General features: G+C 41.0%; 1 protein-coding gene across 2 annotated transcripts in view; it reads right to left on the reverse strand.

Annotated features, from left to right (window-relative positions):
- Positions 1 to 6,558: 6,558 nt before the first annotated feature.
- Positions 6,559 to 13,775, reverse strand: part of LOC144791898 (cytochrome P450 2J2-like) — a 203,004-nt gene continuing 195,787 nt past the window's right edge. For both annotated transcript variants that reach the window (XM_078666693.1, XM_078666692.1), the window contains 2 exons: positions 12,213 to 12,354; positions 6,559 to 7,266 (listed from right to left, as the gene is read on the reverse strand). In XM_078666693.1, the coding sequence (XP_078522819.1) occupies positions 7,061 to 7,266; positions 12,213 to 12,354 (348 nt within the window). In that variant the 3' untranslated portion in view covers positions 6,559 to 7,060. The remainder of the gene's footprint in view (positions 7,267 to 12,212; positions 12,355 to 13,775) is intronic.

Raw genomic sequence — 13,775 nt, forward strand, 5'->3', positions numbered from 1 at the left:
ACAAAAACCAAAGGACAACTCTTAGGGAATCTTTGTGTCTTTAATACCCAGAAGGCTGATGTGGCCTTAAGTCTTGAATTTGGGTTAAAGAGCTCATTCGTGGAGGGGTTTGATGGGGTCATCACATACTGAGAAGTGATTCAAACTCACTAAGGAACCATATGTGTAAAGAGATTTGTGTAATGAAAAAAGAAAATTTAAGTTTTTCACTAATTTCAAATGCACCTTAAGCTTGTGTGACTGAGATCATGGTCATGTATCATCCATGTCTGTAGTCCAGTTAAAATCCCATCTCAAACTGACCTCTTCTAACTTAACACTTCGCCTGGACATCGATGTTTGTGGTAAAAAGGAAATATTTCAAATTTCGCAAGAAGGGCAATCCTTTGGGGTTTGGTTAAGCGAGTGCCATTTTGCTGTGAACTCACAAACAGGAAGTGTGCCGAGCCTAAAATGGATGTAAAGCATCCTGATCCGGGGAACCTGAGTAATGTCTGAAAAAGGCTCAAGGCATCTTTTAACTTCATATGTTTTTCATTCGTGGAGGGTTGGATCTTTTTACAAGGCCCAGAGGGGGGGGGTTTCATCCCGTTGCCTGACTCCTCCTAAGATGACATGCCACAATTATTCTCTTTTATTCCTCCTATTGCATTGTTTGTATGTTTTTACTGTTATGATCATTTTAACTCTTCAAATGTGGAACTAGGTAACTGTAGTCTATTCCGATGGGGCAGCTGAATATTTGGAGGGTCTAGTATCATATCACCGTTTAGCGCATTGTCGAAACGATAAAACGACTGTGTATTTGTTTTTAAAAGTGTTTTTTATTGCTTTAATGGCACTGGATGTAGAAATAAAACTAGATGATGATGTTGATATAACTCTATAATTTATCTATCTGAAATTTTTAAAGTGAGCTATTACCCCAAATTGTGCTCTGTCCCTGGGATTTGAGTAGGAAGAACACACAAACTCTAAAATTCACATTTTGAAAGCCTCACAGAATGAATGTGGATGGGCTGGCAGCCAAGAAATTTCAGTGACAAAGCCAATTGAGCTCTCCATTTATATATAAAAAATGTTTAGAGCTACAGGCAATGCCTGGTTACATTCTATAAAATAACTTAAAAAACAAAATTCAATTCCAAGAAGGCCATCCATGCAGGATCATATGCATAGTGATGCACTGCTTTTTATTTGATACTTTTTCTATTAATTTACTTTTTCAAGATGGCCCACAACCATTTATGGTAAATTAAAAAGTTACGTTTGTATGGGATGAAGCAAGCAAGCAGGTAGCACTGTGCAGCTGTCCGGACCTTGCATAAAAAGTTTTTTTTTTTTTATTTGAGGAGGGAGGGTGCTAGTGAAGCCATGCGCTTCCATGGCGCACAGGGACAAAAATGAAAAAGCATTGGCGAAACAATAAATCTAGTGTCATCTAACAACCTTTTGACTTTGACCATGCTAGTTTTGTCACAGTTTTTGTAAACCTTCATTTTTGAGAGCTATTGGACCCTTACCAACATAAAAAAATACATTGGCTAAATAATGGCTGCATGACAATATCCAGGTTTCTACATCAGGTCTCGTACTGGTAAATACTGGATAACTTTACTGGTGAAGGCAGAGTGCACTACCCATCCCAGGTAGGCTGAATGCACTGTATTGTCCCTGCACCAGCAGCATGGCTGAAGGCAGTGCGGTATGTGGCCCAGGTGTACTGCTGAAGGAGGTGTGTTCTACCTGACCCAGTGTGCTGTATGTGGTGAACGTATATGGTCAAGGCAATGCTTTGCTGCTGGCCCAGGTGTACAGATGAGAGCAGAGGGCTGTACCACGCCCAGGTATATGACGCAAGGCAATGTGTAGTATCTTACTTTTTATACAGTTCAAGGCATATTGCTGTACCTGGCTTACACATATGGCCGAAGGGAGTGTTTATACCTGGGCCAGTTGCATGGCTTTAGGCGGATTGGTGTATCCGGTTCACCTGTAATGGTGAAGTCAAAGTGATGTATATGGCTGAAAGCAAAGTGTAGTACCTGGCTCAGGTATACTGCTGAAATGAATACGTTGTTCCTGTACCATGCATATGGCTAACTGTACCTTGCCCATGCATATGGCTGAAGGCAGTACATTCTACCTGACCCAGGAATATGCCTTATGGTACTGTGTTGCATATGTCTGAAGGCAAAGTGCTGTACCTGATCCATATATACAGCTTAATTTAGTGTGTTGTACCTAACCCACATGTGGTGATTGGAAAAGTATGACCCACTCATCACCTGGCCTGACAATCTGGGACAAACACCTAAGGAAATAAGAAACCTCAAAATTACCATGGAATCCAAGCTATGAATGAATCCCCAAGTGGACAAATTAGCAAGATCTAGCTTCATTACTTTAAGAACTCTACGACGCATCTTTACCCACCTGGGATTTCACAAAGAGGTCCAGGCTACCGTCTCTCTTGAACTGTCTAAACTTGATTATGCCAATAGCCTCTACCACGGATCATCTTTAACAACTATGAAAAGACTACAACAGATCCGGAACTCTGCTGCCAGACTACTCCTACATGTAAAGCCATAAGGCCACTTCTCCCCGTCCTTGAAAACCTTGCATTGGTTACCGGTTGGTTACCAGAATTTACATATTCAAGCTGCCTTGTATCACCCACAAAGCAATACATGCAACCAGGCTGCTCTTCTTCGGGAAATAAATCACCAAATACATTGAACAAATAAACCTCTGCTCTAGATTGGTATTGGTATAAAATTCCCACAATACAAGAAAATAACATAGGTGGCACGTCCTTCTCTGTTCAAGCAGCCAAACTATGGAATTCTTTACCCCAAACATAAGATCCACAGATAACTATCTTATCTTAAGAAGACTACTCAAGAGTTGGCTCATCCCCATATAACCACCATACTCAAACATAAATATACAGCATATTTCTGTGTATGAAAGCAGTTATTTGGATTATATGTGTGTACCTAGATATGTGTATCCCTTTCTATAAATCTGTATAATAATCTTGTTTATAAATATATAGATTTTCGTTAGTTCTGCTTAACAATTGTACATATTACTTTTTGTTATATTTTCTATGCATGTATATAGGTCACTGCATGAATAGGTACATTTTTATCATAACTATCCATGTACAATTGTTTTACTATTGACTTGTTAAAAGGGAATAAAATATATTTAAAAAACAAATAAATTCACCTAAAGTACAGTAACACTTGAAAGTCTGAGCTTAATAAAACCAACTTAAATCTAGATATATTACCTTCCTTATACATATATACATTCCATATACTTAGGCTCTTCCCACATCTACCCCTCCTTGCATCATCTCAAACCTCATTTACTATTCAGATCTCCCAAACAAGCCTTTCTAAACCCTTCCCTTATGTATCCCTCTTCGACTCATACAATACCTCATCATGCTCCCTAATCCACTTCTAGAGACTCTACCCCTTCCATCTCTCCTTAACTCATCCCAAACCTCTTCCTACTGCTACGATCTCCAAGTAAACACCTTCTAGACCCTTCCCTCTTCTATCCCTCCAATATCCTTTTCAATCCAAACAACAGACTCACATGCCCACCACTCAAATAAATTTCATATTTCCTATAGTAATTCACTACTAATCCTTTTTGGGTTCCGGAGTAGAATGCTACTCACCGAAAAGTGCTTCAGAGGACAGTAGGAGTGGCTTACTGGATGCTCCAAAGTGCACATATCACTTTGGACTGCTTTCTTGTGCCTGTCAAAGTGTCATGTGCACTTTGAGGTGCTCCACCTGATTGTCTTGTACAGCTGGGTGGAGACTAAGCACATGCCTACAGTGCCTGAAAGAGTGTCCAGCCAGCCTGCTCCATCCAGTCCTGGCGTTCCTCTCACAGCATGAGAGCAGCGTCATGATTGGTTAAGGGAGTAGGCTGGGCCCATGCTGCAGGAAAGAAGAAGATCGGGACCGAAGTGAGGAGTGCAGTCAGGTAAAAGATTTATTTAACTTTTTTCTTTTCCTTCTGCCCTCTATTTCCATCCCTCCTGCCCCCCCCCGGTCTTCATAACTGGCAGCCGGCACTGAATATAGTATGAAGAAATTTGTGTGTACATTACGGTTTCATCTTTGTCTTGAGAAAAAATCAGCTGAAGATTTATAAAGCATGGATGGTGGTCCCCATCTATGATGTGAGGATGTGATTCAACCTGTACTTTTTTGGTATAAGTCTGAGTCGGAATACATATTAACACAATACCCCCACTAGGAGTCCATAAGCACACACTAAGCACCGAAGCTGCAGTCATATGTTTTATAACCCTCCGCTTGCAAATGAAAGATAAGGTGGTATTGCTGTGGGGATGGGGTGCTGCCTTTGATTGACCGGATATCACTCCAATGGTGGCCAGTTGATGGTTCTGGACTTAAAAGTGGCTGAAAGATCTGCAAGTTTGGTGGGACTCAAAACCGCTGCTTTACAGCCGCACTACTATCCCATCAAGCTCTAAATTGCCCTCAATCATTAAGTAACATTTTAAAATGAATACCATGTTCCACCACCTTCATAAATAACACAATTATATAAGTATAATAGATTTAAATACTATGCTAGAAATAAAAAAATTATGACACAATCTTTGAAGAAATATCTTGTTTTTCAGTAAAGCTGAATACCATAGCATGGTAACCATAGATATGATACACTTACACCCAATGCTTCAGATATCCCCAAAAAGAAAATTCTTTATAAAAGAAACTGCTTACACATTACAATGAGCCAGATGTCATGCATATCCAATGGCTACAAGTGTTGGACAAAGAATACATTTGCAATGTCTCCATCTAAGATTCTGCAGAGAGTTATCAAAAAGAAGGAACATTAATGTATGCAAGGTCACTGGCTGTGCATCCCAAAGATTTAGGCACTCACACATGCAAAATGAATACGAGAAGTGCCTAAAACTGGATCTTGTTGCATTGACAGCCCCCAGTTTACCATATAAAGTAGTATCACCACATAATATGACATTAATTATTATCGTTCAACACATGAATAACACCACTGTTATTTCTCTATTATTGGTGTATACTTCCCATTCAAAGGAAGCACATTTTAAATATATATTTTTTTTAAAATAGAGAAACTAAGACCTTGTTTCTTTATGAATGACTCTGCCATGCAAATGTCCATATTGACGTTAAACACTAATTACTTATGTAATAAAGAGTATCAACATGATTTAATTCCATTTTTCATATAATCCTGAAAAAGTAGTACTATATATTTATAAATGCAGACATCACATTTGCACTAGTAGAATTTAGTCGACTAATCCAGCACGGCCAGTTAGCATACACTTTGAGGCAGTAAAAGAGAGCCGATTTCCACCGATGATATAAATGCAGCAGACCTTTGGTGTAACCACGTGGGCAACTACTCTATATCCGCCATGGTTACACCCCCTCCGATGGCCTGACAGAGAAGGGCTCTCAGAGGTTGACCTGTATGTCTGCCCACCTAACTTAGATGGTCAGAAGCACATGTCAGTTTTTACTACCCGTCACTGCCAGGAAAACCCTATGGCAAGGAAGGCACTGTTTTTTTAGTTTAAAAAAGAAAAGAAAAAATCCCACTATTACTTTCCATTTTTGAAAAACTAAATCACGCTCTCGCGCTCCATCACTGCTATGAAAAACGTGGTTACAGGGGACAGTAAAAACATTTGTAGGATCCCCACACCATGGGAGACACCTACCACCGTGTGGGGGTCTTTGGTTTTTGTTTTTCCAAATACTAAATCCCGGTTTGGAGTTTTGTTTTTGAAAATAAAAAACATTTTGACTTTGCTATAAGGCACAATCATCCTTGACAGAGCTGTATGGAAAAAGTTACAAAACAATGGCAGGAGCTTCCTGTCAATGTTTGAAATGCTCGCCAGCCCCATGGACATTTTTAAATTTGGCATTCAGGACCTCCACCAGGGCGACGGAGTAATTTACTCCATCACCCTAGTGGAAGCCGGCCCGGACGCCAAATATTAAATCAGTCCCAGTGTTTTATATTTCAGTTTTGACTTGCATATCTTTTCAAGTATAGGCTTCATGGATCAGTTAGAAACAGAAAGGTTATTCTCACTGCATATTCTTTCAAATAAGCACTTTGTGGACCTTATTTATTTCTTGTTTTGTTTCTCAATAAAAATGTCTGATCTGGCTGGCTTTCCTTTTTTAGGTTTCGCCTAGGCAGCGCATGCGCTGTCTCGACGAGAGATGCTGTATCCAGTATAGCGAGGCAAGTTCCGCCCACTTTCCGAGCATAACTTTGATTAGCTACAATCAAAACTTCAGCATTTTGATTGGTGTTCGGCATTTTTGTCCCGCCTCCTGACTGCCCTGGCGTCATTTTTGCACATCCGAGGCTATCAGCCCCTTTACTTACAAAAACATTTACTTTCCCTCCCTCTCCCCGCTCCCTCCCGCAGTCTGTAACTTCGTGTGTCACAACCTCCCCCTCACCCCCTCCTGTTCGTGCCTTCATTCGTGGTCGCTATTCCATTTAAAATGCAATAGGGCTCGGGTAAATCCAAGTCCTATTGCATTTTCAATGCTTGTTTGCGTCGTGATTCGTGGCTTGGTTCGCACTCTTTGTCTTGCATGCGTGCGATGCCTTGCATCTTACGCATGCACAACAAAGCAGTGGCTTTCCTAATTGATGACGGGAGGCAGAGGCAGCACAAGCTGCACCCGTCTGACTACATAATCTTGTTCTATAAGTACAACCTACTAAAATATCAATTGACTATCTAAAAACAATTGAACATGCCACAGAGTAGCAGTAACAAAAGCTGCTGGCTCATTTTTTTTTTTACAAACTAGCCCTCTAAAAATATCTCCCTATTGCACACTAATTTGAATGTTTTCCATGAAACGTATGTTGAAATTATTGATAGGAATCTTATGAGTGCCTGGGTGGAAGAGTCTATTAGTGGTGATGAGCATTGACCCGTTTTCAAAAGTCATCATTGAGAGTTAAGGTATCATAGGTCACTTGGCATTTTCTTCGTCTTGCGTGGAATGGCACAGATCTTATACGGATGAGGCTGCAAAGTGGCCAATAAAATAAAGTCAAGTCTCACTTCCTTCACCCCTTCAGGAAGCCGGAGTGTGAATGCCCGGAGGAGGTTGGTGAAGAAGATGAAGAGCTCAATTCTGGCCAACTGCTCCCCCAAACACATGCGGTGTCCTGTCAGAGAGAGAAGGGGGACAGAGGGATGGCTTTTATAAAACTTTACAGAGACAGTGACGATAAGATTGATTAAGTACGCAGGATAAGCAACATTTTGCAGGTAGAGAAAGACAATAAATGCTTATTAGTGAATTTGACAAAAGCAATCATGAACAATTTTTCATTCTTGAAAGGATCCTGGTGGGAACTTCCATGACAGATGCTCACTGATATGGAATTTTTGCCTTAGACAATGTGATATCTCCATGCCCCTTCTACTTCTCTTCCAATTTCCATTTTGCCTTAGACAATTTGAAATCTTCATGCCCCTTCTACTTCTCTTCCAATTTCCATTTTGCCTTAGACAATGTGAAATCTCCATGCCCCTTCTACTTCTCTTCCAATTTCCATTTTGCCTTAGACAATGTGAAATCTCCATGCCCCTTCCACTCCTCTTCCAATTTCCATTTTTCATCTACTTTTTAACATACAATGCCCGAGTCACTGCTCTCATGTCATCGTTCACTAGGTCACCTACAGCCTTAGCTGACAGGACTTTGTTTAGCACATCCGATTTCTATTCACGTTGTCTTTAATAGAAATAGGTCTGGTGGTTCACTGCCCTACACCGAAGGGTAACAACTTACCTGTACTGGCGAATATGAGATATTAACGCATGATGTTTACAAGGCATGCTTCTACCACAGATTTTAATGACACGCTGTCATTGACAACGTGATGCTTTACAAGATGGCATTTTACAATTTTACAAGGCATTACTCATTGCAACAACTTATATCCTATAAGTGTGTGCGTGTGTAAAAATACATAGTTGTATGTTTCTGTACACCTATTTTCAATGTTTTATATGTGTGTGTGTGTGAGTCTGGGTGTGTGTGTGTCTGTGTGCGACACACATTAATATGCATGTGTATATACCTCATTTTTATTGGAATATATATTTATATTTAGATGTGTGTGTGTATTTTATTTTTGGAGAAAAAAAAACCTTATTTTAAATTGAAGGAAATCTATAAAATCCCCAGTGTTTAAATTGTATATAAAACTAGGATATGGTGTTGTATGGTCGAGGGGTGGTTACGAGCCATTAAAACAACAACAAGGAGCGCTGAAACTTTTCAGACACTCACCCCCGGGTTGAATTCATCATCGTTCTTTAGCTTACTTCGACACCTCAGTTCAGCATCCTGGGACCAGTTTCAGGTTAACACACCTCATCAGCCAGGCTAGCTTGAATCCAGTGGCAAAGAGAGCAAGGGACCCACGTCTGGGCATTAGACGAACAAAACAAACACAAGGAGATGATGGAAGGAGCACCGAAACTTTTCAGACACTCACCACCAGTCACAGATCTGGGATGAATCCATCATCATTCTTTAGCTCATTTCGCCACCCCAATTCAGACTGAGCCATATGCAAATCAGTCTTGACCCTGTTCCTCATGGGAGGAGTCCAGCCCGAACTGCTAAGCCAGGTCTTCCCTGGACCAAAAACAAGCATCCCGGAACCGGTTTTCATATAACACCCCTCATCAGCCCCAGTCATAGATCTGGGTTGAATTCATCATTATTCTTTAGCTCATTTCACCACCCCAGTTTAGACCCAGCCATATGCAAATCAGTTTTGACCCTGTGCCTCATGGGAACAGTCCAGCCCGAACTCTAAGACAGGTCTTCCCTGGACCAGAAACAAGCCTCCTGGGACCGGCTTCGGGATAACACCCTACATTCCTTATCCTGTTGTTTGTCACTTTCACCCCCGCCCCACCGCACTTAACTGCATGGGCCGCTACTGCTTACATCCCTTTACCTCTGGCCACCCTTCGACTCTAAAAACCCTAACCATCATAACCTCTACCCCTTCCTGAACCCTATCAAAGCCTTACTTCCTTTTACTTCAACCGACCACTGAATCCTTACACTGGAACACCCTTTTCTTCTACCTACCTCTGAACCCTAAATACCCCTTACCTCCCTTTACCTCCACCCCTTACCTCTCTTTACCAACACCGGCACTTATGACAGTCTGCCACATGATGGGGCTGTTTGTCTTATTTAGAGATAAGCACACCAACAGTTGTTTATTTTTTCAATATGCATACAAAATTACTAATACATGCTACCCAGGACATTCTTATAGCTTTAGGCGCCTGAAATTGTTTGAAGTGTCACATGTGTAGGAGCATGGTGTTAGCAGATATGTTTTTACTGTCATTGGCAACGCTGGCTGGGTTAAAGAGTGATGCAAGCTGCAGTGGTCCCCTGATGAGGGCCCAGATACTTATATATTTTTTTTAAATTTAGTACTTGGTGTCACATAGTAGAGCACATTTGTCACACTCACATATGCATGCCCATGTCTAGACGTGATATGCGCAAATTATTGGAAACAAAAAATTGAAAAACCATATTGGACAAACCCAAATCATGGAAAACCAGTTTTAAGTAAATACAATGAAAAGTAAAGGAAACATTTTAAAGGAAAGATCATTTGAAGGGAAAATCGAAAATTACATTATTCTTGGGTAGAGTTTAGCAGCAGTGAAGATGGTTTTGCGTTCAGCGATGGGTAGTGTTGGGATTTGAGGTCAGGTATGGGTGGAGTTTAGAGGTGGTAATAGGTTTTAAGGGTCAGGGATGTGTGGAGCTTATGGGCAGAAAAGGTTTTTGGGTTAAAAAATAGGGGAGTTGAGGGGTTTTGAGGGTTCAGAGATGGGTAGAGTTTACGAGGGGTGTGACGTTTCTAGGGATCAGGGTTGTGTCGGGTTTAGAAGTGGTTAGAGTTTTCAAGGGTTCAGGGATGGGTGGGGTTAGGCTTAGAGTGCATCACCCCATGAGCACTAGTTACCAGACACCATGTCACCCCCACTTGAATGTATACTGGCACCCCTAAGAAAAATTTACCCACCTAGAAAATTTGGTTGGTGGGTCTATTCGGAATCTTTGAGCATCCTTTTTGGCTTAGTAGCTAAGCATTGGGCGAGTTCCTCAATATACGTGCAGATAAAAGCTTGAAGGGATAGATTGGTCAACATAGCCTGACTCCAAGGTAAAAAACATTGGGGTATATTACCAACAACTAGCGATAATTTTTGTCTCTAACTTGTTTAGAGACAAAAATTATCGCCGCACATCGGCGATTTTTATCGCAGATAAACCTTGCTATTATCAAGGTTTATCGCAAATGCGATAAAAAACGGCCGCAATGCATGAATATCGCTGAAAAGTCAGCGATATTCATGCATTATCGAGCAAATGCTCTTAGCCATGTTATCCACCTCCCATTGGATAACATGGTGAAGAACTGCTCAGGGCAGGTGTTAGCTTTTGGAGATATTCGCGCTTAGCGCGAATATCTCCAAAAGTTGGTAATAGGAGATAGCGATGTTAGCGACTGTTTCCAGTCGCTAACATCTTGGCACGCCCACTTTGCATGTCATTAGTGATAAATATCACTGACATGCAAAGCGGGGCCCAAGATGGTCGCTATCTCCTATTAGCTGTCACTAACTGGTGTTAGCGACAGCTTGGTAATAGGGAGATAATTTTATCTCCGCTTTCTTGGCTTTTAAAGCCAAAAAAGCGGAGATAAACCCCTTGATAATATACCCCATTATTAGTCACAATTAATGCCAAGTAGCCTGAGGGCCCTGGGGTCCTAAGAAAAGGCCTCACAGGTACAACATTTAATGGGGTATACCCTCTCCGCTAATTGGGGAAGTGCATTGGTGTTACCTCTTCCAACCGAAGGACCTAGCATCACCAACCTATGTGCTCTTCCGTCATGATTCTACAGTAATGGAAATCCACTGGTGTCGACCCTGTCATCATTCTTGCTCGAATATATGAACATTGGTGATAGACATTTTAAAGACTAACCTAACGTGTGCACAGGACTTGTTGTGAAATTTACAGGGTGGCCCCGTCCCACTCGTTGGGGTCCTTTGGGTCTCCCCTGACCTAGTAGCACCGTGTTTATTCTGTATATGTTTCCAACTTCACCGCTATCAGTTAAGAGCGCCATTCTTCCTCTATACCCAAACCCCCACGTAAAACCCTCTTTTTAATGGAAATCAACACTAAGGCTTCCAAACTACTTGTTCAAAATGGCCATTGGAAAACAGACAGATTTCAAATAATTGAATAATATGGATGCCATTGACAATAACTATACCCCTACTGAACGTCTCAAATGTTGTAGTCTGGTACCATTCACAAGTCAAGGCCACCATAGTTCATACCATTCAGAACTATTGGTTACCACCTTTTAGATTTTCTAATGCACCAAACATCTTTTAGGGAATGGTTAATTTGTAAAACAAAATAAGTGCTGGGGCTCTTGTCAGGAGGTAGCTTACACCAGCCCATTTTTACTGTTAGCAGCGCTTAAAACAGAACCAACTCCTAACTACGAAAGTGGGGACAGGATGCAGCGTAGTGGCCAGAGCTGCTGACTTCTAAGCTGGGGGACCAGGTTCGAGTCTCGGTGTCGGCTCAACACCCTGTGATTCTGGGCAAATCACTTAATCTCCCAGTAAATGAATGTGTCTTTAATTGGTGCTCTTGAAAAGCACTGGTTTTGATGATTAAATTAAGTGCTGGTGTTGAGCCCTGGAAAACACTGGATCAAATTAAGCACTGCTTTTAGGCATTGCCCTAAAAAATGCTATGCTGGTAGCAGATAAGGGCTTACATTTCTTCACAATATAATACGAAAAATCTAATTTTGTCAATTATTGAACCGGATGCAGTACTTCATAAGTATCTACTCACTCTAGTGTAAAATATATGAATGGAAAAATAATGCCTGGTAGGTGGAAAACATAACAACGGAGCAGTGCCTAAGATGATTTGTGGGTTACCCAAAAAGATGTGTCTTTAATTGTATGTGGATGTTGTTGCTGCAAAGTTATAATCCCACAGAAATTATAGAAAATGTATTACCTGCAGAGAAGGGTAAGAACGCATCCCTGTTGATGAACTTTCCTTCTTGGTCCAGGAAGTGGCGCGGGTTAAACTGCTTTGGTGTCTCCCAGCATTCAGGGTCATACAGGACTGAGGAAATGTTTGGTAAAACAGTGGTTCCCTGCAATGAATTATAGGGGGCAGTCAGTAGGACCAGGAGCGAGAGCCCAGAATTTTGACCTGCATCGCATTTGTCCCCATTGAGATGGAGAGAACATGTCCCACCTAGCTTGGGGAACATCCCACAATGCTCCTCTGTGGTCCCAAGCATCCAGAACCTCTTCAGACAAGAGTGAGACAATAAAAAAGCAGACTATGAGAATGATAATCAGAATATATTGTTAAAAGAACTCCCTTGATTTTAGGCTAACGCAAAATCTACTCTACCGGATGTGAAGTCATACATACAGGTCTTGACAATACTGATCAAAAAGAATGATTTCAGTCAATTGTGTTCATAAACCAGCCGCCCCTAGAGCTGCTCTGATCTGCATCATATCACGTTGCTCCAGCCCCCGTTATATTCTGCAGGGTAGTGGGGGCTTTTAGTCGCATAGAGCATTTGTTTGAGATGGCCTAAAAATGACCATTCCAGTTTTATGAGAATTACAAAACCTCAAAAATAATATTAGAGACTTGTCTGACAGTTGGGGAGGGTCAATAGTGTGAGGTTAATCAGGGGTCCCTTAATAAAACCACAGAGACATATGGATTGTGTGAGTTTTAATGAATTGTGTGTGTATCCTTTACAAGACAAAAACATAAAAAGCATTTGCAAAGCTTGTAAGTATTCCCATTAAAATGCAAGTGCTGAGCTACTGGCTTTGTCAATGATCCTTTCCACTGGCAAAACCAAAATATTATCTGAAATGAATACTACGGCATCAGTGCACAAGTGCATCCAAGTACATTGTTACTTGAGATCGTTTTTCTTAAATAAACAGTCCAAGAAAGCTGTCAGTCTATTATGATGCATGCACACACATGAACAGTTTATTGGAGAGTTTTTTCCCATAAAGAAAACACGTTCCAAGAGGGGCTCCAATGCATGTGTAATAACAGACTAAAGCTAGTTTGGAATGTTTTAAAAGGTTAATTTACAGTCCTAAAGTGGTGGACAGCTAGCTTAGAATGGTAAATTGAAAATAAAAACAAAATTGGCAGTAGATGCTGGGCCCTCACAGAATTAAAAAAAAAAAATATATATATATATATATTATAAAGCATGGCACTGAAATAGCTGACCTGGTAGCAGTGTGCAGATGCTAGATCCTAGTAAAATGTAAAAGAAATAGAGAACTATAAAGTTGCAGTGTAGAGTTGCATGGTTGCAACAAATGAGCAGAAGGGTTGGTAGCGGCAGTAGGTGGTTCAGAGAGAGGGCAGAGCCATGCACTCCCACAGTGTGCTAAAAGAAACCAATGACAAATGAGTTTCCACATGTCAACAGTGGAAGTATACAATTCAACCTATCAAAAAGGGTGATAAAGAAACCAATCTCTAAGGCCAGGGCAAAAACAATAGTGAGGAAAGCCACTGAAT

Source organism: Lissotriton helveticus, chromosome 11, assembly GCF_964261635.1.
Source record: "Lissotriton helveticus chromosome 11, aLisHel1.1, whole genome shotgun sequence".
Lineage (NCBI taxonomy): Eukaryota > Metazoa > Chordata > Amphibia > Caudata > Salamandridae > Lissotriton > Lissotriton helveticus.